The following is a 26,163-nucleotide window of genomic DNA, read 5'->3' as shown; positions in this document are numbered from 1 at the left end:
CCCTGCTGCCTCGGTGTTTGGGCCCTTGGGAAGGCAGAATGAAAACGGCGGAGAAGCGGGGGACGGCAGAGGCCGGGACCCCGGCAGCCGTGAGGTGCGGGGCAGTGCTCCCGCCCGCAACAAGCCCGCAGAGCGCGGCTCGGGGCGCCGCCTCGCCCTCCCCGAGGCCGCCGCTAGGTGGCGCCAGGTGTCGCGGCGGCGCTGCCGGAAGCGGGGCGGGCACTGGGGGCGGCGGGATCCGCCCGCCCGCCCCGGCGCACGGCAGCGCGGTGAGGGGCCGGGCCGGGCCGGGTCGGGCCGCGCCGGGCGAGGCGGCGGCCGCCGGCGGGCCATGCTGCTAAAGCTCCTGCAGCGCCAGACCTATACCTGCCTGTCGCACAGGTATGGGCCCTGCCTCTGCCTCGGGGGCCTCGTCCTCATGATCGTCTCCGCCCTGCAGTTCGGGGAGGTCAGTACGGCGCCGCGCCGGCGTGGCGTGGCTGCCCCCCTTCCCCTCCCTTCCTGCGGGCAGCGCCGGCCGGGCCGTGCGGAGCCGAGCGGTGCCGGCAGGGAGAGGCCTGTACGCGGGCGGCGCCCGGCGCAGTCCCGGCACGGCCCGCCGGGCGCGGGTGCCTTTCGGTTCGGGACTGTGTTTGCTCTCGGGAGCCGGGCGGTCGTCACGTCCCTGCGAGCAGCGGGCGCCTTCAGCGGGCGGCTGGGGCGTGCGCGCTGGCCGTGGCTCTGTATTTCCAGCACGTAAAGGGAGAGGACGGCGCTGCTGCTCCCCTGGCGTCCCGGGCTGCGAGCCGCCCCGCGGGCCGCCGTGTCGGTGCGGTGCGTGGCGCTGGCCGCGGGGCTGCGGGACCGAGGGTCCGCACCTCCCCTCCCCTCCCCTCCCGCGGGCCGGGGCCGCCGTGCGGGAGCGCCCCCGGGGCAGCACTGGCGGGCCCTGGCGGGGTGTCCCCGGGGAGCCTGGCGGGGTGTCCCCGGGGAGCCTGGCGGTGTGTCCCCGGGGAGCCTGGCGGGGCCTGGCAGCGAGGAGCCGCGGCAAACCTGCCAGCTCCAGCAGCTGGCGGCCTGTTTTGGGGCAAGTTTTTCCCATTTCCCCCATCAGGTGATTAATTACCGCTGTATTTTGGGTTTATTTGACTTTAAAAGCCCGTGCTGGGTGTAACCTTCCCTTCAAATGGGAACCGGGAGTGACAAAATCTTTCTCCATCCGAATTTAAAGAGTTAAATGTAGCCTCTCCAAGCTGCCTTCAGCTCAGCGGGGTCTGTGACATTGCTCGCTGCTTATTACTCAGTTTGCCTGCTGTTTTTTAAATGATGCAATATAGCTTCTAATTTTTATATATATGATTTTATGCAAGTGCATAGTATATTTTAAAGTTTCATTTCAGATTACCCTATCTGTTTTGGAAATCATCGACTAAAGCATCTGTAGGGGAAAAAAAACTCCAATTGTTCTTCAGTGTGGTGTTTGGAAATATAGCAAGTATTCAGGGACTTACAGTATTTTTGTCAGTGTAAAAGGGTGGCATGTGTTAAATGCAAACAGACAGGAATTTCCTGATTCCTAAACTTCCTTGGTTTTTCTCTCTCCTTTGTTTTCTTCTCTCGTTTATTTTGATGGGCTTTCAGATACAGAAAAAAATGAAGAGCCGTAAAGATTATTATCTGAAGCTCTTGAGTGTAGCACGGTCAAAACTTTTATTTTGTGTATCTGTACCTCTTTTTTTTTTTGCATGAAGTACTTCATCCCTGTTGTCTTATAGGGTTCACAAGTTCCTGAAACACTTGATAAGCCATCAGCAAATTCATAGTGTAGTACTTTTAAGCACCTGTTTGTACAATTCTCAACTTGGATTGTACCTCTTGGTGCTGTGAAACTGAGTGTAGTTTTGCATTTCTTCAGAATGACAACTTTAGGATTTCTTAGAAACTTATTAAAAAACGCTTTGGTAGTTGTCCAAGTTATGGCTGATTTTGCAGAGAATCAGTGAAAATCAGTGCTCAGAATTACTTTCCTACCAAATCTTAGTTTGCTACTTCTAGCACTTTTAGAGCTACTTTTAGAACTATTTGGAAAGCTTAGATACTATTTAGACAGTGAGCAAAGATCTGGCAGATTCCTGTAGGAGTAAACTTTCAAAATGATATGTTGAGAAAAAAGAAAAGTGACCAGCAATGTTTTTTAAAAAACAAAGACGCCAAACACTAGCAAAACACCCACCCTTTCTGGTATGACCATACAGAAACCTAGAATAACTTTTTTTTTTTTTCTTTTTCTCTACAGTGGTCATGAGTGTTCTTGGTAAGCTATGTTTGTGTGCATCTTGCTTTTTACTTTAAATCATAAAAGTGATGTGTTTTGGTAAACAGTGGTAGTTTAAGGCTTTAGGAGAGCCTAGGCTTCTGAGAGCAAACACTGTTAGACCTTTTCTGACAACTGTAGTGGGAATGGAAAACACTTATCTTCTTCAGTACAAAGTCCATGAGGCAACAACTGTTAAAATACATCACTGTTCTGAGAATGAAGCCAAGAAATCTTTCTAGTAATTACTAGCTCAAACATTTTTAACGATCTGTGGGGAACTGTCAAGCAATAAAAAGCAGCGTGGTGCAATGCTTATCAGACCCTAGTGTTGGAGCAGCGTTTGCAGTTCTGCTTTTCCCCCTACCCCTAGAGCCAGCTTTTTTGTCCTGGTAGGCAAAACTGGATCTGCTTGCTTAGATTCATACTAATATCAGTATTAATGGTGTTGTAAAAATGGATGGCTAGGGGAAATAATTTGGGACTGATAATGGTGTCCTCACAGCCTCAAGCTGAATATTAGCTTGATTTCAAGAAAAAAATCTTGAGCTTACTGAAATAACAGTGCATTAAGCATGATTCAGGAATATTTCTGCAAAAATGTGTAGGGTAGCCTGATTTAAGCTAATGCTGTAACCTAGCTGTAAGATGAGCTTTAAGTTTTGGGACGGTTTGGTTGTACCTGTCAGCCCTTCTTGGCTGTCCTTCCGTAGGTTGCTCAGCTTGGTGCAGTGTTTTATAACTGGAATATGCCAGAGCCTCTGTTATCACCCGTCTGATACAGTATCTCTTAATAGAGGGTGTCTCTCCCTCTTTTTTTTTTTTATGTTGTTCGCTTTGTGGTTTTATAGTATCAGTATGCAAACTTGAAAAGCAAAGAGGCCTCCAGGCATTATTGCAACACAAGTAAGGTGACAGGAGGGAACAGTTACAGGAAAAAAAAGTATCAGGTGGGAAGAGCTTAATGTTTTTTCTAAATGAGTTTCTCAAGTTGTCTGTCCTCGATCTTTTTGATTATAGATGCACAAAGGCAAAAAGCCAAGGCTTGAACAGTTAGCCTTTTTCTTCTGGAAAATCATATTATTTGTATAATAAATTACATTCTTACTCAAATACTTCCGTATTTCTTCTAGAAGCAGATCAGTCAGTGTATATCAATTCGTCATTATCAGTAGTAGCAGATGTTTCACTATGTGCTGTATTAAATTAGTGTATTTGGCAGAAGGATGTAATGATTTATGCAAGAAAAAGTGTAATAGTATGTTTTTAAGACACTTTCTGACTTGGGTATTTAAGGGAGGAGATTTTATGCTCACCTGGGACATTGTGTCCTTTGTGTAAGGGGAATGAACTTGCACAGATGTGATCTTGGTTACAAAGAGACCGTTTGTAGCTTTGGCAGGAACTGTGTGTGTGCATGGTCTTGTCACCTAGCCACATGATGGGGCTTCCCTGCTCTCTAGAAGGCTTTAATTTGCTTTAGTGGGCATGAGAGAAGAGATGTGTATCTTCTTAAAAGGGACGGAGGTAGTCTTTATGCTATATTTTCAAATGCTGTTTCAGAGAAATGGTATATTTCAGTGTTCCTGTAATACAAGAAATAAGCAATAAAAATTTAAATCTAGGAAGAGTGGTGTAAAGTAAGTACTAGTCTTCCCTGATATTTTTTTCCCCTCTCCAGTACATAGAAATACATACTTCTCGAGGTAAAATAAGTCACTACGCCTTCATCTCTAAACCTCTCAGCACAAGATAAGGTTGGACTTTCACTGTAAAAGATAGCATAGCAATTTTATCTCAGAGTAGAACCTAAATGTCTTATATTATTTTTATCTCAAATTACTTACGCTTTTTTGCTGTATCGAAGCATATTAAGCATTTTTAGTGTTGAAAAGTCTGGGGGTTTTTTATTTAGAGCCATGATGCCAGATACTTTGTTATTAATGGAAACATAACTGTGTGCCTTTGTTTTGCGTATGTATATATATGTACAATTAAGAATGGGAACAGAATGTAAAGTTGCAGCTTTCCATAGGAAGAACTGGCTTAAGATTGATTTGCTGTCTAGTTAATTTGTGTAAATGCCTGGGAATGGGGACAGCTGGCAAAGGGCATTTAAGTGGCCCACAGTTTGATGTTTTAGCGAAGCAGCCTTGATGGCTGGATAAAGATGGGGAAGACAACCCTCCCTTCAGCTGAGTGTTCCCACCATTTCTCACCAGCTCCAACAACCACGTAGAGGAAGGTCAAGTGCTCTGGTTTTTGAAGGTTCATCTTTCTGTTGGTCTCGCTTCGTGACTTGGCTCACTGCAGGGCTGGGCGAACTGTCAAGCTAAAGGGGGGTGGCAGAAATGCAGGGGGGTGGAAGGGAGACTGCAGAAATGCTATGCTGTTGGGTTAATCTGTGTGCAACGTAAGACTTCATCTGTATTGGGAAAGAGCTATTGTGTTTAAATTTATGGCCGGTTCAATTTGCATAATTTGATATGGCCTGTCTGTTTGCAAAGCTCAGATTTCAGAGGTGTATACACTTTAATATACCCTGTATGAGAACAGAAAAGAAGACAAGCAAAATTATGTGGGGTGGGGTAGGGATTTCCTGCTTGTATTGAAGTATATTTATTTTAGGTATCAGTTTTGGGAAAACATTCCTGAATTTTTATAGCCTAAGAGGTGAGGGGGAGGTAACCTAAATGAATAGTAGCTTAAGATGTGTGTCCGTAAAACATGAAATCCTTTCTTGCAGATAAAAAAAAAAAAAAAAAAAAAAAGTTTAAACCAAGTGCACTCTTAAGTTGTGGGTCTGGTTGCTGGCTCAGTGTAATAACAGTTCAGATTAAGATCTGGTCAGTTGTGCATTAATGCATAGATCAATTTGAATGAAATTGATTGTGATTAAACATTTCAAAAGGAGAGTTGTAGGTGTCTGATTTTAGAGAGTGGTGATGTCAAGTGTTGGTTTTTTATTTTTCTCTTTTTTTTTTCTTTGCAGGTTGTCTTGGAATGGAGTAGAGACCAGTATCATGTTATGTTTGATTCATACAGAGACAACGTTGCTGGCAAATCATTTCAGAATCGGTGAGCTTTATTTGCAGTCAACAGAATTGCACACTTTACTCTTCAATGGATTTTCAAATATTCAAATCAAATATTTTAGATGGAGTAATGTACCGTTGAGTAGGACCTTATTTGTATGGGCTGTAAATCTGAAGCAAATTTTGAAGTTAGTGGTTTTAAAATTGTAAGTTAGTGCTTAATATCTCCGCTTGGAAGGTGTTTGGCATTTGGAAGCTCTAGTCATACCACGGTTTACATTTGAAATGCATTTAATTCATCCCGTCTCTAATAAAACATCAAAATGGTGATAACGTTAACAATAAAGGGAGGACATGACATGTTTTCCATATTAAGATAGGAAAATATAAATAGCGTTCCTGTGGGCTTAAAATTCCAACTGTCAATGTTTTGAAAAGGTTTTTTTTTTATTTACCTTATACTTTCTGTGACATCTCATGAGGGGCATTTAGTAGAGAAGTCACAAAGCTATTAAGAAGCTTTTTAAAGCTGAATGCATGGGAGGTAACTCACAGCAAGTTGGAAACCAAGTCTGAGGGGTCATATGTTTCAGTTGTGTTAGCTGCTACCTGTGGTTTCAATGTTTGTGTCTGAATAGTCATGGGGTCTGTTGCTCAGGAAGTCAGTGGATTGTGAAGTGGTAGGTGGAAGAAGCTACTAAGGAGATATCATCTGACTCTTACATGTTGATATGCTTGATGGAAAAAAAACCCTGACACTGAAAGCAGATGTTTAATCTGCCTTGAGGTTGGTGGAATCACGGGACAGAAGAAGTTATAAGATCAGTTTGTCATGCTTTAGCTGGTCTGAGATAACTCTATAATACATTGCATGGTGTTAGTGAATCCTGTATACTTTATACTCATCTCTTACCCCCCTCCTCCATTTTCCAAAGGATGATATATGAGCCGTATCACTTTGCTTCTCATCTGGATGATTACCTTAATGTTTACATGTTTGTCAGTACTGAAGTGAAAGCATGCTAGTTTGTTCCTGTCGGTACTAAAATGCCTGACTTTGTGATAAAGGACAGTGCTTTTATAAAATGATTGAGTTTGTCCAAAACAAAATCAAAAATGTTACTGTTGTGATGTTTTCTTACTTTCATTTTGGTGTGTAAAGCACTCCTTAGCTGTGAATTGCAAGCAAAACATCTAGTGCCTGGAGAGGAACTGTTGGCTGCCTGAGCAAAAGCTTGAGATTTTCATAATGGGTGCTTAAGTTATTCCAGTTCACCCACACACCTTTAATACTGGTATGCTGGGCATGGCAGGGAGGTTTGTTTTGATGTTTGTGTGCAGATACCAACTTCCCATAAAAATTCATACTAACAAAGGGTCTTTGTGGAGATATACTTTTAGGCATCTGTTAACTTTTAGAAGTCCTTTGTCAGGGTGTTTTATTGTTGTCAAGTTTTTTTGTATTATTGCCGAGTTTGTTTTTATTATCAAATTTCACAAATGCAGTAAGGGACCCCGTTTTGCAGTATGCACTGTACTAGTGGTAGTTTGACGGAGTTTTGAGGCTGGCATTGATGCAATGTTTAGGTCATGTGGTTTGTACATAAACTGAGGATTCTGGACTTCCAGTTTTGATCCTAGCTTATCTGTTGATTTTAATAAATTCTTATTTTAGTGTTAGAGAAAAATAATCAAAATTGGAGAACAGGAAGGTTGTTGGTTTGGAAATTAAGCAGATCCACTGCTTAGTGGACAGTAAAATCTGTGTGGTCTTTAGGAAATATTAATGGACCTTCAACTGAATTAGTGTTATCTTCTAGGAGCTTTGCAAGAAAACATCTCTGTCCTTGTCAAACAGTTGTGTTATAAACTTCTATAAAGAAAACAGTGTAACATGTAGACAAATTTGTGCATGTGGGCAAGCTCCGTATGATTATAAACTCAAAAAGCTGTTCTTCCCGAGTAACATAAAACTAATGAAGTTGCTAACATCATTAGTTACACCATTTAAATGTTGTTCTCTGCTAGACCAAGGGAGACTTCTTGTTTTGCCTCATTTATCAACTGGTTTGGTTTGCTTTTCCCTCCTGTTCATGTCCTTTGGCATCCCAGCTGTTGCACTTTCTAGGTAGTCATGTCAGCTGCTAAACTTCCTACTTAACATTGCCCTAGACGCTTACACAGCTTGTGACAGTGGCGTAGAGACTCCAGGGCTTTTTACTGAGCCACTTCATTCAAACCCATTTTTGAAGACTTAGTTTTGTTATGAAAATGAAACAACAACAAAAAAGAGGAGAGAAGGAAACTAAATAATGAAGTTGCAGGCATGAGTGTCTTGAAAGAGAACTGTATTTCATTACTCTCCACCAGCAAATTCTGCATTTTGGCAAGTGCTGAAGTGTAATTTTGCTATTGCAGGACATGGCCTGATCATATTTAAAACTCCAAGATCTATATGGAAACAAAATGTGAAGGAACAGTCCTTAGCTTTTCAAATGTACAGACTGATTTCAGTACAGTACAGCAAGTGGGAGCCATTTATTGTTGAGCAGAGTGAGGCAGGAGAGACAAGATGCACCAGTTAGGAGCCAAGAGGTCCTGAAGCCAAAATAGCGATGGAATAGCTGAGTTGCCATTGATGGGTAATTACAGAGATTTAGGAGAGCAGAGAAGTTTACAGTGGGGAGCTTAAGGCCATAATGGACTGACACTTTTTTGTAAAGAGGCCCAGCAAGGTTGGAGATCACCGTATGGTAGCTTGGGAGAGATCCAGAGGCTGCTGTACTCCTTCAGCAACAGTGGATACTGAGGCAATGAGGCTTTCTCTTCTAGCAACAATCTGTGAGCATGGCTGTCACATGTAAACAAAGGCCACAGGTATGGAAAATGCTTCCCAGCAGGTGCATAGAAAAGGCAGCACGTGACAGGTCTCCTGTCCTGTATGGGAGAGCTGGTGGCTTTGTCTTTGTCTTCAAGCAGGATCCTGTTGATTTTTATTTTTTTTAGGTCTGCAAGTAAAAAATGGGTACCTTTTTGAAAGAGGAAAATGTAAAGGAGTATCCAAAATAAGCCTTGATGTGTTGTCTGGGGGTCCCCAAAGTCTGTGTTTGCTGATATTAAAAGCAGTAGCAAATGGGGGAATTGATGATTTTCTGTAGAAAGGAGTTAACATAATTCATATTTAGGCAGATCATCTTGGGTTTAGTCTGTTTGTCAGAGTGGTATTTGTGATGAAGACCAAATGTATAAATCCACATGAAGGAGAAGTGCAGCTACAGAATTTGAGGGAGAAAGTTTTTGATCTTTTCTGACCTTGAACTATTTGCAAAAGACTCTGCATATGAAAAATAGCATTTGAGAGCAATAAAGCAGAAGTGGCTCTCTTGTTCCTTTTTAGTTTTAAAGCAAAATGCCAATATGTGCATTTCAAAATATAAATTCTTAATACTTTTTAAGAAGCCATGAAACCAACTAGAAAGCTTTGGCAAAGACCAAAGAGGTGAAATCTTAACAGTGTTACTGATCCTAATTGGGAACAACAAATTAATTTGTGTATGATATCTGGTTTTATTACTATGTTTGATAACCACTACTTTCTCAAACTATGTTGTAAAAATGCATTAAGAAAATTTATCTGAGTATTTGGATAAATTTTAAGCAATTATGCTAGTGGATCTGCAAACAGTTCGCTTGCTTTAGATGTCTTTTTCACTAGTCTCTATTGCCACTGGTAATGAAGGATGAGCTTGCTGTGCCTGGGTTAGTTCAGAGACATAACCTGCATCTGACCAAAAATGCCTTTTCTCTCTGGAGTTTATTAGCATTGGCTGTATGTGGTGTCATTTCAATGCTAAAAATTAAGTGTAGCAGATTACATAGTTATATGTGTTACTGCATAGAAACACACTTTCAGCAAATGATAAATTGGGGAGAGGCTTCATAGAAGTCAAAATTGCCTCATACCTTAGGAGGAGTTGGAGTAGGGGTTTTGGGTGGGGTTTTTTTTGACATTTTATGTTCTTCACTGAAGCCTGGGTAAACTCTGCACTTTGCCCAGAAGTCTGAGTGTTGAGCATTTTTGAAATTGGCTGACTTGTCAGGTGCTTCCACCTAAAACACTGTTGTCCTAGCTGTAGCATTCAAGGGACTGTCAATCCAATAATTTAACAGATCACAACAAAAGTAGAAAAGGTCTAAGAGCTCCTGCATTGAATTTCTACTCTGTGGAGGACTTCTTAGTTCAAAACATGCCTTGAGTTGCACTTGTTAATGAACCAGAAGCTAGTGCATGTCAGAGGCAAGAGAGATGTTCTGGGTGGTGCTGGGGAGGGCAGCGCTGCTTCTTAGATGGTCAAACTGTCTCAGAATGACCTACCATTATCCTCTGAAGTGTCATAGCTCAGTTGGGAGTAGCAATTGAGTAAAAAATGTTCCTGAATATTGTGCTGTGACCAGCTACTGGCTGCCCTTTTAGCAAATTTTGTAGTTCAGTTATTGAATCTCAGCTGGTAGGAAATGGAGCTCAGTGGAAGTTGTCTGCATGGCATACTGTGCAAAGGAAGGTGGAGGAGATACTCCGGGTCTTAAAATGCTTTTTGAAGGAATGCAGGGGGTGGGTAGGGAACACCTTTCCTTAGAAACCTCATTGTGTGACCCTGTGTATCTATCATAGCGTTATAGAAGTGCTAAGTGCTTGCTAGGCCATCTTCAGCTCAGGAAAGCATTGAGTAGTTGACACGGGAACTTTTGAAAATAATATTTGGGGAATCTTCCTGTCGTCTGGGAGTGAGAGGTTCACCTGTGGCAGCAACCTGGAGTATTTGTTGAAACAAAACTGTGGGCCATGTACAGAAGATTATCATAAATAATTAGAAGAAAGGTACTCCAAAACTTTTTGTTCTTCTGCCTTAGATATGCTAGAAAATGCATAACTGTCTGGAAGCAGCCCCAAGATATTAAATTGTGTCAAGAACAAATTTGACTGCTGTGTCTAGAGTGTTAATATATGTACCCTACTTAGGTTGTTGGTTTATGAAATGCCCTGTTGCTAATATCTAAGAGGCATTCCTAGGATAGAGAGTTGGTCCTGCTGAGGCCTTATTAGCTCTGTGCAATTAAATAACAGCAAGTATGATTTAAGTCTTTATACTTTGTGCTGTCCTGTCAAATGTAGTTAGTGAATTAAGGATGTGCCTGGATGCTGGTACTGGTTTATGGAATATTTTATGGGCTCAAAGGAGTTGGATTATAGGCTAATGTAAGTGAAATTTAGAGCATAAAGTTCTGAACTGAGTTACTGAACTGTTATAGCCACTTTAGGTCCTTTTTGGTTTTATGTCTGTCCTGTTTTGTCAAAGGCTTGTGTAAAATTAAGAGATGATATATATATATAGCTAAAGAGAGACTTGCTTTGTCTAGTTCACAGCCCAGACACCAAGTATTTCTTTGTTAGACATAAATCTCTATTGTAGGATGCCACAAACACCTGTAATGTAATATTAAACAGCTCATGTAGCTTTCATTTGAATTGTGTAGGCTTTGTTTACCCATGCCGATTGATGTAGTATACACCTGGGTGAATGGCACAGATGTTGAACTGATCAAAGAATTGCAACAGGTCAGAGAACAGATGGAGGAAGAACAGAAAATAATGAGGTAATAATCTTATGTATTTTTTTCCCTTTAACCAACAACAGCAATCTAATGCAGTACAGCCCTCCTAGTTTTCTTCCCATGTTACTCAACATGAAAATTCAAAGCATATTTTTCTCACTTCTCTGATTATTTGAAAAACCTTGTTTCAATTCTACATTTAGCTATGAAACACCATCAAATCAGAAAAGTGTTTGACATTTGAAGCATAATAATTTGAAGTAACTAAGGCTGTCCTGTCTTTTAATTTGCAAAATGCCATGCAGAAAACTGTTCTCTGTGTATGTAATTTTGTATTGTATTTCTGTAACTTGGTTTGTAAATAATAATAAAACCATATCTCAAATGTATAACCTCTCTTCACCCACCCCCTATTTCTTTTTATAATGGGCCTAATAAAATCTTGAGCATATGTTTCTTAGAGGCTTCTTTTTAAAGTTAGATTTGTGGTCTCCCAAACACTGAAACTGAGAAAGAGGAAAAAAATTTATTCATGTTATAAAGGTATGAGTCAGCCTTCTAACTAAGGAAAGACATGTATTGCTGCATTTGATGTTATAGATTGTGCTACAGTTCTGCAAAACTGCTGATCCAAGGCTTCATATACGGGCTGCTGCAGATACCTTGGATTATGTCTTGTAACTATTGCTTTAGTTCTTAATAAGCAGTTTTGTAGTCACATGATCTATTTTGGCCAGAAAATGTACTAGCTGGAAAAACAAGTCTGTATTTTAAGGGTTGTAATAATCTGAAATCCAGAAGTGAGCAGATTGATCTGATTCTTGGCATATTATGATTTGCAATTTGGGTACCACTGACAATGTGATGACAACTGAAATTCTGTATCTTTGTTTTGCTACCTAAACAATGAAAGTATTAGTAGAACTTTAAACCCATTAAGTTTAGACATCTTAAACATAGACATGATCTGTGCTCTGAAAAGCTTTCAAATTGATACTAATCTTTTCCTAGAAGTTTGTATAGCAAATGTTAGTGGGTTTAGCTTTGTCATCATTCGTGCTATGGTTCCCATTTTATAAAGTGAAAAACACATACATCTTTTTTCCATAACAGTGATTTGGAAAGTCAATTATCAAGCTTACAAGCAAGACTCATGTCCATGCCATGTTCGTTACCTACAGGGGCACCTGTTCTCTCCCTTATAGATGATTTTTTTTTCATGTACTTTGAAAATGTTTAGCACTGTTACGTTAGCTGTTTCATGGGATCAAGATAACTGCAGAAGACAAAGGTGTCAACTTTTGTTCTCTGCTATTGAGTGTGTATTTTGTGTTGCATAGCAAATCTTAGTAAGTTGTAACTTTCTCCTTGAATAATGCCTGGATTGAGCTAGTCGTGGATCTAGATGCTTTATTCTTCAGTGGGAGAGAGTAGCTTGATGGATGGTGGTTCTTTTTGTTGGTGTGTGTAGAAGGGTGCCCTTCTGATATTATTTTGATTATTATTTAGCATCAGCACTGCGCTACCTTTATATTAATCCTCATTAGCTTCTACACGTACATGGCAAATGCATGATAGACCTTATCGGAATATTTGTTAGGCAAAACAATCAAGTCAGTGTAGTTTCATGTCACTTCTTCCTGGTTTCCTACCAGGGTTTTCAGTGTCAACATCAGTTTCATTAAGTAATCTAATAATAACCTCTGAAAATCCTGTTAGCAAAGAGTCCTGCTACCACAGCTGTCAACACAACCAAGAATTTCTGAGCTCTGCTGCATGAGGGTAAGTGAAGGGCACGTGTGTCAGCCTGTGCTTGCCTTGGCAAGGCCAGTGGCAAGACCTTGGCAGTTTTATAACTGGGTTATTGGTGCTTTCACAGCATGTCCCTGACTCAATTATCAGTCTGAAATTAGTCTAAATTCCTTTCTGTCAACTCAGTGTTATTTAATATAGTTGTTTTAATTTGTAACAGGGAAATCCTCGGAAAGAATGCAACAGAACCAACAAAGAGGAGGTGAGTTTTTGTTGGTTTGGATGTAAATTGGAATAAATTGTATCTTGCTCATTGTTACCTGAAAGCAGATGCTGGTTGGGGATGTTGTTTGGTTTTCTGTATGTCACTTCAAGAAAAGCCAACAGCATGATAATATATGTACTGAATAAAAGTAATGTTATTTTGACATATATGAATGAGCTTCTTAAAATGTGACAATTTCTGAAGTTCAGAAAGTGTATCCTTGCCAGTGGTTAGGCTTAGTTCCAGTTACGAGTGTGGATTTTTAATGCATATGTACCTGGAGTTTTATAATTCAAAAGCTTTTCAACATTGCTTTCACCTGCTGTTTGTGTACACAGTGGTGCAAGTAACTGTCTGTGGAGGGTGCAAGTCCCTTGTGGCTCTGCTGCCAGAAAGTGGCAGGGCCTGGTCTGTCCTGTTCCTCGTTTGGCTTGGTCATTCTGTTATTTAAGAGATCTTTAGAAGGTCTGTTCTGTGGGCAAACTTTGAAATCTTGGAAACTTTTTTTGGGGGGAAAAATAAAAAATGGAAGACAGGAATGAACTAAACTATAACAGCCAGATATGTACCTTCTGCAGCAAAATACATGTTCTCCTATAGAAAAAATTGATCAGATTTTACAAAAACATCTCAAAAACATTGATTTTTTACTTAAATTTTTTACTAATGTTAAGTATACCTTTGGTATTTTGCTGTAGTGAGAAGCAACTGGAGTGTTTGCTGACATACTGCATCAAAGTGCCAATGCTTGTCCTGGATCCCGCACTGCCTACCAACATCACACTGAAAGACCTGCTGTCCATTCATCCTGCTTTAGAAGCTGCTAACAATATGTTCTTTATAGCAAAACCAAAAAATCCTTCTACCAATGTGACAGTAATTGTTTTTGATAGCCCTAAGGATGGTAAGAACCTATTTGTCAGATTCCAGCCAGTTTTCTAGAGGAAGCTTTTTAGTAAGCTTCTGTGAATTAGGGTTTTTTTTCCTCCAATACTGACTCTGCCACTAATTTTCTGTTTGACTTTGGCAAGTCATTCAGTGTCTCTTGCCCTCAGTCTGTTCCTTTAAATGATGACATTAATGATGCTGTTTGCTTACCTCCCAGACAACTGATTACAGATGATTAGAGTTCCATGCTTTAAAAGACTATTGCAAAACAGGTTTGATATCTGAATATCTGTGTTGCAGTGATAATCTCAGAAGACTGAGGAAGATTAGTTTTAGAAATCCTCTTGTAATTGCTGTGAAGTCTAGTTTGAATATTGTGCAATAAGTTCTGCCCTTGTTCAAAGGACTGAAACAAAATTGTCCATGTGGTCAGGGTATATAAGTAGGACCTTAGAGCAAGTATGGGCTTCTTACTTTGTTTGATATGTAGCACCTGACCACTACCACCCACCAGCCCAACTACTAGTGTTTGTTTTGCCTCGAAGAATTATTTACCACTTATAAAGACTACTCTTCGCACCATAAATATTCAGATTTTTTCATTTGGAAAAGTATATATTGGTTGCTAGAATATACAAAAGAAGTGACGTTCAGTTTTTGATTTGCAATGTATTTTATGTATTCTAGTGGAAGCTGCTCATTCTGGAATGTTAAAAGACAACAGCAAACATATAGTATGGAGGGGTTACTTGGTATGTACTTCTAAAACCTATTGCTTAGCTTTTGTATATGTTAAATTTTTAGTACATTTTTTAGAGAGTGTTTCTGTGTTCTTTTTCTACAACTCACATGTAGTAAGAATTGAAAGCTTTTATAATAACTAATTTCAACTTTGAAGTTTGGGTTAAGTGACAAAATAGACACTGTTAAATCTGTCACCTGATGAAGGATTGACAGATAAATGTGAATTATTGCAGGTTTTAAAAGGTCTTTATACCCTGCTTTCTTGTTTTTAGACTACAGACAAAGAAGTTCCAGGTCTAGTATTAATGCAAGACTTGGCCTTCCTTAGTGGATTTCCAGCTACATTCAAAGAAACAAATCAGCTACGAACAAAACTACCGGAGAGCCTGGCCTCTAAAGTAAAACTGGTAAGGGTCTGGAGGAAAGAGTAATTGTCTTGTTGTATTGGTCTTTTGGAATGGTTCATATACGGGATCTCACCCACCTAGGAGACTTAGGATGTTTCTAATAGTAATCTGGTTTTCTGTTTGACTCTGTTTTCTTGAGTTGTGAAGAGTAGTAAATGGTGACTCAAGTAGTTGCCTTCAAAAGACCAGTTGTCCGTTCTGTGACTGCAAGATACATTAGGCATTAGATTTGCTAGCCTGTAACTGATAAAAAGTACTAGCCTTACCAGTTTCTCTGAGCCATTTGCTACAGGCTGTTGTCTGGCTGAAGCATACCCTATAACTGGCTTGTTTAATGCAACAGAATATTGTTTATGTAGCTTCTTAGCTTTTTTCATCCCTCTTTGCTTTTAGAATTATCTTAATAGTAACAACACTGAATAGTAACACTGAATAGTAACAACAGCTGAATGCTGTATTTCTCTATGCCAAGTACTCTGTATGGTCTTGAGCAAGTTGCACTTGAACTCACCCACCTGCAAGGCAACAGTAGATCACAACTTCTGTGACCGTGGCATCTATTAACATTTTGTGCCTTCTATTCTTCTCTGCTGTTTTGGCATCTTTTTCTGTTACAGATAGGTAGATGTTTCAAAAGTTTGTGAAAATTATTGGCTTATGTATTGGAGAGAGATGTGATTGGTGGTGTGTGAAAGGGGCTGAGGCCAGGGCGTTTGTAGAGGACAAGTAGTTAGCAGGGATAAAAGGATGTCAGTCTCTTGGCAGTCTGGCTTTGTTAGTCTGATGCCCATTTGTAGGATGTGCTAATTCACTTCATGGTTCGTCCTTGGTGCTAGAATGAGCTGACTTCCTTTCCTTGTCACTTTGTTTGGTAGGCTGGGTTAACAAATCTTGTATTCTGCTATTGCAAAAAAGATACTGTCTGACACCTTTCATAGGCTGGTCTCCATCTTAATACAAGCTGAATTTCACCTTTCTTAGCTTGTGTTAACAAGCTGTCTTAGTCTTACTCAGGGTAGAAACCCTGAGAAGTAAATACTGAAACTGCTTAATAGACCTCTTATACAGTTATTTAAGCTCAAATAGCTCTTTGCTTTTGCTTTGTTTACATCTCTACATCATTCATAGAGAGTTACTATGGCTTTTCCTAGCCTTTATTTTACTAATTAATCAGGCAGTGCTCCTCCCACAGCACTGGCTCTCCGTTCCTCTCATTTTTCTGACAGCCCTTCCCTGTGACTTCCATTGTGGATTTGTCTGCCTTCATCATGATTGACTGGAATTTTTTACAGGATTTTAAATGAGGCATCACTAGAACTTTTTACACAGTGAAAAATATGTAGTATGGAGCTAACCCAAGGCTGCAGACTGTCAGAGACTTGCTGTGTGCTAGATTATGCTCATTGCAAACAGTGCTGCCACCGTTCCTATGTAATCTCTTCCTTCCATTGCTGTGTATTGGAGCTGTTCATAAAAATTCTCTCTTGCTATTGTGAATGTGTCACTAGTTTGGGTGAGTGATGGCAGATGCACACTGCTGTGGCCAAGGCATCCTTCCTTCTCTCTCTTAGTGGCACATTTGGTTAAATAGCAATGGATATTCATATGGTCAGTCTGACAGTCTCCACTTGTTTTCTGTGCTATGGGTGTTTTTAAAATTTCTTTAAATGGTGTTCACTCTATAGAAATAAGATTGTTATCCAACAGGAGGAGGTACTTTGCTATATGAGATGTTAGGTTCTTATTTCAACGTTCCTCAGGCAAACTTGTTAATTAAATGCTTTCTGTGTTTGAGCCATCTGAAGAATTGTCTTTTTGTGCAGGTTCATCCATTTGGGTTTGGAGCCTTTTCTAGTTCCTCACCACAGCTTAAGTTACAGGTTCCTGGTAGTTTTAATATATTTGACTTAATGGGGCTGAAGAGCTCAGAATACCTTTGACTTCAATTACCATCTCTTTTTATTTGTTAAACTTGTCCTTCAACGTTCAAAAATTTAGTAACAAATGTTCCTTAATTATATTTTTTTCTGTTTCGATTTGAAATCAATTAGCTTATGTTTTCTTGACCTAGGGTTATTTTCTAGGAGCAGCTCTTCTGTAATGTTCTCATTAATTACCAAATTGGTATCTGAAATAACATTGCCTCTATCGCTTCAGATTATTATTTGATGGAAAAGAAATCTGTCTGCTTCAGGTTCTGGGAATATATTGGAGCACCCTCCAAGGCAATGTTTGTTCTCTGGTCGATCATCATAGACATAAGCTCTCATAGTAATGTAGTACTGAGGAATGTACCGCCCTCAAATATTACTTGGAATTTCATTCTCTGTCCCTTGGCATGTTGCTTTGTGGTCTTTTTCCAAAATGAGTTCTTTTATCCATAGTACCCTACTTTTTTTTTTATTATTATTTTTAAAGTTCTGGTGTCTTGGGCATTAACACTTGGTGTTCCTTTGTCAGAGTAACTTCTATGCGTCTTTCTTGGACACTTCATTATCCTTTGTCCTTGATATTTAATCAACTTCTTTCCTTCCATCTGATGTCTGGTGTCATGGCTAGTAGAACATACTTTTAGTATAAGGATATATGTTGTTGTGGGTTTGATTTTCTGTTTTGTGTTTTTTTTTTTTTTTTTTTCTTGTATCCCATCTCTCCCCAGGTACTTTGTAACTTCATTAGTTATTTTGCTAATTGCATTATCTGGCTATTGTTCAAGTCAGTATTGATGCTTTTTCTTCTTAATACTTACTCCTGTGTAGATTTTTGCTTCCAACTCTCGAGAAGTTCATGATTCTCTCCAGGATTTCTGCTGTAAATCTGTCAAGCATAGACCTTACTCTTAAGTGGGCCTGTGTCTCTTGTGCTATCCTCCCATCTTTTATGGACACCTTAGAAGAATGAAATACTTGAATTTTTTGTAATTACTTTTGAGCCATCTGGTGTTTTTTTATTATCTTGTGGTGACTTGTGGAGCGATTCTGCCTGGACCTTAATTTTTTGATTGCATTTAATTTTTTTTCCTGTTTCATTGGATGATCCCTTTCATCATCATTTTTCTATTCCGGTCGGATCTCCTAGCAGTATTAGTCCAACAAAAACCAAGATGGATGGATTCTTTCTGTGTTTCAGTTCTGCTTCTCATTAGCAGCTGGCTAATCTGTTGTCTGTATCCAAGCTGCTTGCTAGCTTTAACTCTTTAACAAATCTCAAAACTGTAGTTGCTCTGCGTTTTTGCATTGCTGTCCAGATGAACGTAAAGGCTACATCTCTGGGGTATCTTAGATGTGTCTCCTGTCTCATTGTCTGGTTTTTATGGAAGTGACATCCTGTGCCTATTACCTTTCCACATGATTTTGCCTTACCCTGTCTTGGTTGTGTTTTTGTCTTTGTCGTCAGTCATGTGTCATCCAGTTGATCACAAATCTTTCTTTATGCTGATTCTCTTTTTCCCTGATGTGTTCTTACAGTTGTGTAAACATTACTGTTGTGATCAACTCATCTGTTCCGAAGAGCTCCTCTTCTGCAACTGCATTAGGCATATCTCTGTATAAACACAATTTTTCTTGAGTATTGACACTATTCTGCAGTTTCTCTATCCATCCATCATTGCTGTCTGTGTTTTGTGTTTTTTTTCCTGGTGATGGGTGCTTTAGAATATTTGGATTGGGATTATTGTAGCCTTTGTGGTTATAGCAGCATATTCTTCCCCAACCCATTCTCTATTCTTGATAGCAGCAGTTTATTTATGTTATACCTACAATGGAATGTATACATATATGTAAGAAATGTCTTACTTGCAAGGATAAACATTTTTACATATGAAGTGTGGATGAGATTGTTTATATAGAAGCCTTTTCTAAGATCCTAGGTCAGAATCAGTTATCCGTTCAGTGAATGTTATAGGTAGGCAGTTATAAACATAAGCAAGTGTGGTTTTCGCTGGAGAGAGATGCAGGGTTAGTGCTACAGTTAAGTAGAAGAAGGGTTGGTTGTTTACAGTCTCTGCTGAAAGTTGCAGTCATTCCTCTGCTGTTATCACTTCTGGAATCGAAGGTCTGAAGTGCTGCGAGATGCTGGGTGGAGAGGAAGAACGTTGCACCTGAGTTTAGGCTAGACTTGTGTCTCATAGCTGCCTCCTGATGCTTAATTGGTTTCTGCATGCTCTCGCTGAGAAAGGGAGGAGTGTAGCTGTTGGTGCGTTTGTGTTGAATGTTGATAATACTGCTTTAATTGGATTGCTTTAGTTTGTTTGCAATCCCTCCTCAATCCAAAAGGACCAAAAATTGCTCTGACATCTGGGCCAGATGTTTCTTCAGCTGAAATATCTGAGAAAAGCAGCCGAGCTCAACTAGAGTGGGTTAAATTGTGAAGATTTACTATAAAAGGAATCAATTTCCAGGGTCAATTAGGTAGGTTATGGTCTACTGAATTTTTGTTCTTATGGCCTGCATTGTAATCTAATGATATGGACGTTTATTTCCAGACAAAAGGTAGGCAGTGGTGTGTCTGCTGATCCCATTTGTTGTTATACATTGTGTGACTATGACAGATGTGGTTGACAATTGTATTTGGCTGCTTTTTGTTTTCCATGCTTTGTTAACCGTGCATTAGCAAGCCGCTAGATGGAGGTGTTACTCTGGTTATGCAGCTCTCTGCTGCTAAGCCTTATTTCTTCAAAGGCTGTTAAGATGTTACATTGCATCTATACGTGAAGAACTGATTACACACACACACACACACACACACACACACACACACACCCACCCTTTTCCTCGCTACCCCCCTTTCTAAAGAAACCTATTATTGTTAAGCCTAAAAGAGACACTTGTGACTTAAAAAACAGATAGTGATGTGAAGGATTAAAAGGGCAAGGGGATTGGATTTCTTTGATTTTGTTTTTTTGAGGCTGTCATGCTAACGCTTTTTCACTGAAGTAGTAGACAGTAGTGAAAATTTTTGGAGAAGGGTGACTTTCCTTTCAAGATTTAATATCCTGATTGGTTCAAGGAAAACTGAGAGCTTGCAGATCTCCTTCCTTTGCAAAATATTTCCTCTTTAATCTGCATGCACACACATACATATATATACAGACAAGTTATGTTGGAAACTAAGGACTGTAATGTGTCTTAATGACCTTGTGTTACCAGTGGAAGAAAACCTATATAGAAACCTGCAGGCACAGTGATGCTGGGTATTTGCTTTCCTCACTGCCTTGAGGGTGGGGGATCTGGGATTTTTACTGCTGCTCTTGTCGGTGTTGAAGGGCCAGATAGGTGGCTTCAGGAGCTAGTGTCATATATGTTCACACAGTTGTAATAAGCTTTGTATGAAAAACCCCATAAGGCGCTGCATTGGTTTTAGCTCTGTGGTGATCCTCCTACTGTGTTACCTTATAAAGAGAATTTGATAAATTTATAGACAACAACCTTTCATATTTGAAAAGTTTTTTTGTAACTCTTTAACACGACACATGCCCCCTCTCTTCCCTTGCTCTGTGGGTATATGAGTTTTCCCAGTATCCATACTGGAGCATGAAAAAAGGAGCATATTATTCCCTTAACAAGTCAGCTTTGGCCATTAAGAAGATAAAGCATAATAATGTAAAGACTGGTTATGGGTCAAAGCCCCACCTCAGGAAAAAATCTGCTCTTGAGGCCTTTTATCTTGAGAACATGGAAATGACAGTGTTTACTTCTGCATGGGCTGTCTTAGCCCATCTGGCCTGCTTCCTAGTCTAGTAAGTCTAAGCACTGCCAAACATACTGGCTCCAAAGGAGAACCTGTTAAAGTTTTTTGTTTTAAAGTTGCCTGGTGGGGAGAATGCAGTTTTCCTGTCTTGTTTTCAAGTGTGTGATATAAATGTGCACAGGTGGTGGTCTGGGTATGTGCCTGCACGGTGTCTTTTCAGCCTGCTTGTGTCAGAAGCAGAGGCTTGCCTGATCATGCTGACTCTGTGCATCTACCTGCTTGTTTTTCTGTTCTGATTTCACAGTACCTTTTGGATCTGCTGAACTGTTTTGTCAGCATGAAGATATTCTTTAGATAATATTTCAAGGGAATGGGCTATTGCATGCGTCTCCACTGAGAGAGGGTTAATACCTGTGTGACATAAGAAAATCTGCCAGGAGTGAATTCCATTTTGAATATACCAGCAACAAAATATTTAGAGCAGAGCTTGCAATTTAGTATAATCTAGTTAGTTATGTCACCAGATAACTTCACTGAAATCTAACTTTGTTGATAGTTCTGCTTGTGAAAAGACCTTTTTCAAGAAAAAGGTATTGGTGGAAAAAAATTGATGTAATAAAAATGTGTTCAGTGCAGGGATTGTCTTAACTCCAGTGCTGAGCAGTGGAGTACATTTTTTCCACTGTTTTTTGTTTGTGCTTGGTCTGTTACGTGTTTGAAAACCTGAAGTATATATGCTGTGTTAGTGGGGGAAAAGGGGAAGCGTTTGTAATAAACACAGGCACCTATTTTCTTGAGGTGATGGAAACAAGTTAAAGAGAAACTAAATGTTTAAGAATGCTTTCAAAACTTTAGAATGCTAGTGGTTTTGGTTTTTTATAAGTATGTTTTAAGTAACAGATTCTAAGAGACTGTGTGACACTGTTGTATTCCTAAATAAAGGACATACCCCCTGATGGCAGCTTTGCAATCTGTAGCATTTTGATACCGATATTTTTGGAGGTTGCTTGCTGCAGTCCGTAACTATACCTCAGCCATTTAGCTACTGAAGCCATCCTTTCCACCCGTAGGTTCAGATGATTCCCTGGAAGGTCTGAGATTTATCAGATTTTTCTGATGGCAGGCCTCGTAAGTCAGATTGAAAGATCTCAAATAGCGTATGACTCAAAGCATCAACAGCTTTAAAATGTCACAAGTGGGACAGCTGGTCTTGCTAAGGGAAGGGGTGGTAACTCTGGGACAAATGTTGTTTTAAAATGAGCAGAAAGGGTCAGATTTAATAAAAAATACAGAAATAAAATCACTTAAGGGTATTGTAAAATAAATTGTGGGTTTGCAGGGTTTGAACGTGACAGTATTCAAATTCTGTTAACTTAAAAATTGCATTTACAGATCTTATGCCACTAAAAATCTGGTAGATGTGCTTATTTGTCTTAGGTTGCATGAAGGAGCAAAACTTAAGCACAGCATGTAATATTGTTAGTGATTAGGTGCATTTATTCTCAGTCTGACTGTTGAATGTATGCACTTTGAGAACCAAGGTGGGGTTCTGCTTTTCGTTTTTGTGTCTGCTTATGCTACTTCATAGAGTAAACATAGAATTTTATTGATTATGTTGTTTCTAGTGAAACATTTTGGTTCCCTGTAATTTGTAAGCTATACTAGCTGTTAAAGAGGGCATGTAGCGCAAGCCTCTTCTTATTCTGTGCATTATGAAATCTGATCTACAGACTTACTAGGGGCAGGAGATAAAAACGGCAAACAGATCAAACGGTCCACAACTAAGAAATGACCTTAACAGCATATTGGCAACCATCATTAAGGACTTGGAGACCCACATGGATTAGTCTGGAGCCCTTTGTATCTCAGATTTCTGAGCTCTAGGTTGATCTGTAAACCATTCTGAAAATCTCATGCTTCTGACAGCAATGATGAATCTGTGGCCTTAATTTTCTGAGAAGAGTGTTGCTTGATTAAGATGGGGGACAAAAAATATCATTCTTTCAGTCATATAAAGTTGTAATAAAATACAAATTTTGTTATTTGGGGTGGGAGGGAATGGATGAGGACTTACTCTTCACTTCAGAAACATTTATAACATGGACAACTTTACTGTTGCTGGTATTGCTGATGTAAAGAGAATTTTTATTTGGAAAGTGAAAACTAAGCATCTAGAAATGTTCTGTATTTTTAAGTGTTTTTCATTTCACATTTCACTACCTGGTTTTGTGTTCTTACAAAATTGTAGTTCTTTAAAAACAGTGTTTACCAGTCAATCTTATTAGTAACTCTAGAAAGAAATATACAACAAAAAGACAGAAATGTCAAAGGAAGAGTGCTGCTGTGGGTGCATGCCGGAAATTATTTCTCTGCTTGTATAGTTGCAGCTCTATTCAGAAGCCAGCGTGGCTCTCTTGCAACTGAATAACCGTAGGAGTTTCCAAGAACTGAGCAAGCAAGCAAAGAAGAACATGACTATAGATGGAAAAGAACTGATGCTTAATCCTGCTTATTTACTGTGGGACCTCAGCTCTGTCAGTCAGGTAGGTAAATTCTGTTATGGCATGTAAAGGTTGTAGTATTTAAAAACTGCAAGTAGAGGCTAACTAGTCAGTGACAAGGAACAAGGGATTTCTTCCAAAAGCTTGGAAGTGTTAAGAATCCAGGATTTATTACATTGTAAGAAAACATCACAAGAACACTGTCAAATTCTGAGGTTAAGGAAGAAGACGGATCAAACACTGTGGCATTTAATTGAAATTTTCATGTTCTCCACTAACTGAAAAATTTTCCCCTCTGCACATGTTCTGATAGTTGTGTGCAGTCAAGTCCTGAAAGGCTTAACTCATGCTGGCAGATAAGCAAACTTCTTGTGTGGAGGAGACAGAGGGATTTATTAACAAACATGTTTATCTCCTTATCAATATGTTTCTTCAGCATTTTTTGCTTTGCAGAGTCATATATGTTGAGAGTAAATGCTAATCACTTTTAAAAAATTTTGAAGGCCTGAAATACAGACATCTGTAAGGAAAGGAGGTTTACTTTCAGTGTTTTTGATACAAGCAAGGATATTTGGTTTAGCCACAGAAAACAGAATAACAAAGCATCTGTTTCAAGATAAGATCTTATAATATCTTGGGGTTTTTTCTCTTGCAGGAATTTAGTTTTATATTAAATGTCAAGTAGCATGGGTAAAGTAAATGTGCCTGCTCCAGTAAAACTTGCAATCTGTCTTTGTATCCTGTGAACCTAGCTTTTGGGGAACTTTTCCTTTTTAATACAATCCCTGAACTCAAACTTTATACTTCGGCATGTTGAAATTATGTGTTATTTTGTAAATGGGTACCTAGCTAATGGATGCTGGTGTTGCTGTAATGTTTTCAGTTGTTATGTTTTTGAGAACGTGTAAGCTGTGTTACTGTACATATTAGAAAAGGTGACGACTTATTTACAGTGTGTAGAACCTGCAGTGAAAATGGTAATTGTTCAGTATTCACATTTTTCTAGTTTCCTGTTTGTTGGGCATGCTTCTTTTAGAAATGTTCCTTTTAGGCAGCCTTAATTCTTATTTTTCAGAAGAGGTCATCAAGTTCTTCTAAATGGGAAAAGAAACATACATTACAGTGTCATGTAACCTAATTTTGTTACTTAGCTGATGAGTTTCTAATTAAAACATTTTCTTTTTAACAAAAATATTTGGAACATTTAGCTATTTGGTAGTGAATATCAGGTTAAGTTTTGTTTGGTTTTTTTTTAATTTTCTCCTGCTTAAATTCTTTAAAATAAGAGCAGGGAATTATTGAAGAGCTGCTACATCATGACACTTCTGATGCATCTGTGTTAGGTGATATTTATGTGCGGCAGTGATGCAATGTATTTGGAAGGCCCCAGCCTATTAAAACTGAATTTCTGAAAGGCAATGTTACTGATTTTAAATGCATCTTGGCTTTTGGTCAAGATCAGGAAATAATTGAGACTAATAATCCAGGAAAACAGGAGGGTGTGTGTTTTCTGGGGTTCGTTCTTCAAGACTCGGGATCATACAAGGCGCTATCTTGCCGTGTGGTCAGAGACATCCTAGTGATACTGTGTGGTCAACTACTGATGTCAGATATTTCAGAAGAATATGAATCTTTAGAAGAAAAATGGTACTTGTTCAATGTTCTTTTTGGTTTTGAATGTCTTAAGTCCTCAAATGCTTGTGCACCCATATGCTAAAGCATGCTCTTGTTGCCTAGCTGGATCAGAACTTGAATGTTCTATTTAAAAATCTAAGAAAGGGGTTTTTCTTTTTGTAGTCTAAACAGGATGAAGATATTTCTGCCAGCCGTTTTGAAGATAATGAAGAGCTGAGGTACTCGTTACGATCAATAGAGAGGCATGCCCCATGGGTACGACATATTTTCATTGTCACTAATGGGCAGATTCCTTCCTGGCTTAACCTGGATAATCCTCGGATAACCATAGTGACACATCAGGTAAAACCCAAAGAATCAAAAGCCAAACAGAAAACCGCACCAAAACACCCAAACAAACAAAAATACCAGCATGACTGTGCCACTAGTAAAGATTTTGTGTTTGTTTTGAAATGCAGTTGCCCCCTTTCAGCTAAAGGCTGTATTTATTTGGAATGTAGAAGTGACCCCCTCTTCCCTGTCTCATCGATGGTTTTATTAAACCTCAGTATATCTTCGCGTTTTGGCTAAGCAGTAACTAAATATATATCAAGTCTTCATTTAGTCCACTTTTCCAAATAGTGAGGCTTCAGCCATGTCTAGTTTCCTTATAACTTTTTATAAAAAATCTGGGGAGAAGAAAATGTAATATGAATCCGTAAGCACTCTCTCAGGACCAGTAATAACCTAATAAGCTTGAGACAGGATGGATTACAATTACTGGAACTAAAAAGATGGCTGCAAAAAAAAATAGCTATGCATTCTAAAAATCTTACTTTAAAAGAGAAAGAGAATCCTTCAAGCTTCCTGAATAAGTGAAACAAAAATATCCTAGTAGCTTCTTATAATGAATTCGGGAGTAATTTTGGTATCGTGACATGCCATAGGAGGCCTGAGAAACCTAAGTGGTAACAGGATACTAATTCAACTTCTGTTTCTGTCTGCTTGTGGAGTTACTTGAAAGAGATGGAAGAATCCTGACTTTTTGAATGCTGGAACAGGTTCAACTTGTTTGAAATTTTGTGTGGCCTGTACTGCATGAGAAGTATAAATGTGTGTTCACTGGGCCTGTTCCAGTACCCAGTGAAAGAGGAGCTTGTGTCCTTGCATTGAACCAGGTGCAGTTTCTTAGTTAAGCACCAGACATGTAAATGTTTTTGTGTGAGGAAGATGAGGTAGCAAGGTTTCCTTTTTCACTAAAATATTTTCACTCTTTTTCTTTCATATCTCTCCTTTCTCTCCTTGTTCTTGATTTTTTTTTTTTTAATTGTAGATAACTATCAAATACATCTGTTGTGCCTGA

The 26,163-nt window shown here is 39.4% G+C and overlaps 1 protein-coding gene across 3 annotated transcripts in view; it reads left to right on the top strand.

Moving 5' to 3' along the window:
• Nucleotides 1-213: 213 nt before the first annotated feature.
• Nucleotides 214-26,163, top strand: part of GNPTAB (N-acetylglucosamine-1-phosphate transferase subunits alpha and beta) — a 46,505-nt gene continuing 20,555 nt past the window's right edge. Inside the window, exons 1-9 of one of the 3 annotated variants that reach the window (XM_080393558.1) lie at nucleotides 214-448; nucleotides 5,286-5,371; nucleotides 10,864-10,983; nucleotides 12,914-12,955; nucleotides 13,657-13,862; nucleotides 14,534-14,598; nucleotides 14,863-14,997; nucleotides 23,067-23,228; nucleotides 24,984-25,163. In XM_080393558.1, the coding sequence (XP_080249684.1) occupies nucleotides 332-448; nucleotides 5,286-5,371; nucleotides 10,864-10,983; nucleotides 12,914-12,955; nucleotides 13,657-13,862; nucleotides 14,534-14,598; nucleotides 14,863-14,997; nucleotides 23,067-23,228; nucleotides 24,984-25,163 (1,113 nt within the window). In that variant the 5' untranslated portion in view covers nucleotides 214-331. The remainder of the gene's footprint in view (nucleotides 449-5,285; nucleotides 5,372-10,863; nucleotides 10,984-12,913; nucleotides 12,956-13,656; nucleotides 13,863-14,533; nucleotides 14,599-14,862; nucleotides 14,998-23,066; nucleotides 23,229-24,983; nucleotides 25,164-26,163) is intronic. The other 2 variants (XM_080393557.1, XM_080393559.1) reach the window with 2 other exon arrangements.

Source organism: Falco punctatus (genome assembly GCF_963210335.1).
Source record: "Falco punctatus genome assembly, chromosome: 6".
NCBI lineage: Eukaryota > Metazoa > Chordata > Aves > Falconiformes > Falconidae > Falco > Falco punctatus.
The sequence above is the reverse complement of the archived record's forward strand: the minus strand, read 5'-3'. Positions and strand labels throughout refer to the sequence as shown.